Source organism: Protobothrops mucrosquamatus, unplaced genomic scaffold (assembly GCF_001527695.2).
Source record: "Protobothrops mucrosquamatus isolate PMUCROS unplaced genomic scaffold, P.Mucros_1.0 scaffold181, whole genome shotgun sequence".
Taxonomy (NCBI): Eukaryota; Metazoa; Chordata; class Lepidosauria; order Squamata; family Viperidae; genus Protobothrops; species Protobothrops mucrosquamatus.
In genome coordinates, this window is record NW_015386540.1 from 1,136,557 (window position 1) to 1,139,381 (window position 2,825).

The 2,825-nt window shown below is 37.8% G+C and overlaps 1 protein-coding gene across 18 annotated transcripts in view; it reads right to left on the reverse strand.

Annotated features, from left to right (window-relative positions):
* NRXN1 (neurexin 1) overlaps window positions 1–2,825 on the reverse strand; it is an 846,948-nt gene that overhangs the window by 595,270 nt on the left and 248,853 nt on the right. For all 18 annotated transcript variants that reach the window (XM_029283682.1, XM_029283681.1, XM_029283678.1 and 15 more), the window contains one exon: window positions 489–790. In XM_029283682.1, coding sequence (XP_029139515.1) covers window positions 489–790 — 302 coding nt within the window. The remainder of the gene's footprint in view (window positions 1–488; window positions 791–2,825) is intronic.

Below are 2,825 nucleotides of genomic sequence, written 5' to 3' on the forward strand. Positions count from 1 at the left end.
TGTATTTTAGGTATTTATTCCATCTTTATAATCAGTTTTCGATTTCTTAAAATATAGTTGAGAGACCCAGTAGATAAAAAGAAAAATAAAGAAACATTCAGCTTTGTTTTAGCAATATAAAAAAGGAGCTTCTGGAAAATTACAAGTATGAAATAATAGCCTGGGAAAGAATGGATTATCCAGGTGTCTAATCTTCTTAATAAAAATGATCTACTCTTCCCAGTCCACCTGCCTCTCACACATAAACAACTTTAAGCATCTGGCTGTGCTTGCATAATTGTTCAGAGCAATCCTGGTTAAAAATTACTTTCTAGGTGTGCCTGTGCTCATGTATAAAAAGAATTATACATCTCTATATAACATGGTGAACCTTAGGGTTCAGAGGTCTGTTAAACACTCAGCTGCATGTTACTCTAACTGCAAGATCACTAAACACTTAGCTGTAGCAGAAGCAAAGTCAGTTATTGCTGTAACCATTGTACTGTTACCTGACGCAGATTCCTGGTTACTTTCACATCATGCCAGGCATTGTCATTAAATTTCCCATTCACAGGTTCCACCAGTGCTTCAAAGGCCCCTGAGCCCAAATTAATAACTAAGGAGACAGCTCCATTTTTCAGGGCAAGGTTGACATAATCAGCTGATTTCCCAGTGTGAAGCATTAGTCCATTCCTCTGTAGAGTTTTAAAGGACAGAGTTATTTCATCACTGCTGCTTTGAATAGGATTCTGTGAGAGGTCATAGCAGAAATACTCTGATCCTTTGAATGTTGCAATGTATTCTTCTTTTCCTAAATAAACAAGAAAAGAGAAAATATTTGTAATTAGTTGATTCTTGCACATATAAGAATGAAAACACAATAATCACATAAATTAAACATTTTTTTCCTAATGCAAGAATCGTAAGGATTCTTGTATTCAGTAAGGTTATTCCTTACTGAAATAAAAATTAACAATTACTTAATTCTGTTTTGTTGAGGACCCTTGGTTGAAGAAAACTGGTATATAGGTTTTAAAATAAATTAAGAATTCTTCAGCAAAGGCTGCAGCCCAATTTATTTCATATTTGGTAAAACTGCAATGTTACTGTTATTACTATATATTGTCATTATTGCTATACATTTATGTATTGTAAAGACATTTTGAAGCACTGTGCATCTTTAAATTAAGGAATAAATAATTTAAATACAAACAAATTATAGACTTAAACATTTGGATGAAATGAGAGATCTCAAATGGTTATTAAAAACAAGTAATAGGTGGAAGAAAGGATAACAAAGATTGTATGGCACAACATACAGAGCATCCATGCATGGCTTGGCACATCACTTATCTGAAAGTCCATCTGAAAATAAAATATCTCTAGATAAAAGTTCTCTGTCCCATATATACGGACACAAAAAAGGAGGGAGGAGGGCGGCAACACACATGTAGGTAAAGGAGGTAAGGAAGAATTAACTCAGTTTGCAGATGAGGCCAGGATTGGCCGGCCGGGACCTGTCACGAGATCTAGGAGCTGTGCGCAGACATGACTGTATTTATAAGCAAGCTCTCCCAGCATCCTAATTATACCCTGACGATGATGGCAGTTTTAGGCCATCGAAAGCTTGGTTTTATTTATTAAAACTGTATTGTTTTATACTTCCTGGTGATCACTTTGTTGTCTTTTAAATATATATATATATAATTAATAATGTCAGTAAAAATGTGATTCCTGGGTATATCCATATCATACGATAAATCAATCACGACCACCAGGAAAATTCAAACTAGAAAAAAATTAATAAATACTGAGCTTTCATCGGAAACTTCTGACATCGTCAGGGCTTAAGGCTAGATAATGGGAACAACTTATATAGAATTAACCAGCATTAGCATCCGGCTCTTGGACCTCGTCATTGGTCCCAGCTGATTGAGGTGTACTCTGGATGTATCCTTGACATCAGTATCAAACCCTTTCCTGTTCCTCTTTCTTATGCATGTAATACCACTCATCCCCTCGCCACCAATTTTTGGGCTACTCTGGGTCCTCTCCCCCCCTTTTTGGGTGATCACCGTCTCCGTGTTCTCCTCACCCTCCTCCACATTACTCTCTTCCCTAAGAACTCTCATACGTGGTCCACTCGCTCTTCCCCCTCTTCCCCCTCCTCCACTGTGCGTCTCGCTCGAGCTCCAATCGACTCCTCCCGCCCTACTAGATCGCAAGTCGGGCGCTACTCCTCGCTGTACCTCCTCCATCCTTCCCTCTCCCCTCGTGTGAGTGGCATTGGTGTGTATGTCATCCCCCCAATCCATCTTTCTCCAACCTCTCTCTTGAGACTCCCCGTACCCGTGTCACCCGGGTTATCCCCCCCTTTGGTCTGCCGTAGGTGCTCACGGTTTCCGTTAGGTACTAGATCTCTGCACTCGCCTCCCATCAAAGGGGACATGTAGGGATGTTAAAGCTTTCTGGATTAAGATTTGGTGGAATATTCAACAGATTTTTAAGAAAAAGATAAAATTTACACCGCAGTTATTTCTATTGGGTATTATGGATAATTTGGATCTGGAAGAAATGAAACTGATGTTGTATTGTATAACAGCAGCAAGGACATTAGTTGCTCAAAATTGGAAAAAAAAGATATTATCAACTATGGATGATTGGAGACAGAAAGTATCATATTTTGCAGAGATGGCAAAAATATCCGCGTACCTGAAGGATCATTTTCAGGAAAAATTTATCTCAACATGGAGAAGATGGATAGATTATATTCAGAGAAAGTATGAACTGAAAAATTATTATGTTGCTTTTGATTAAAAACTTAGAAAAAATTAGGTATATTATAT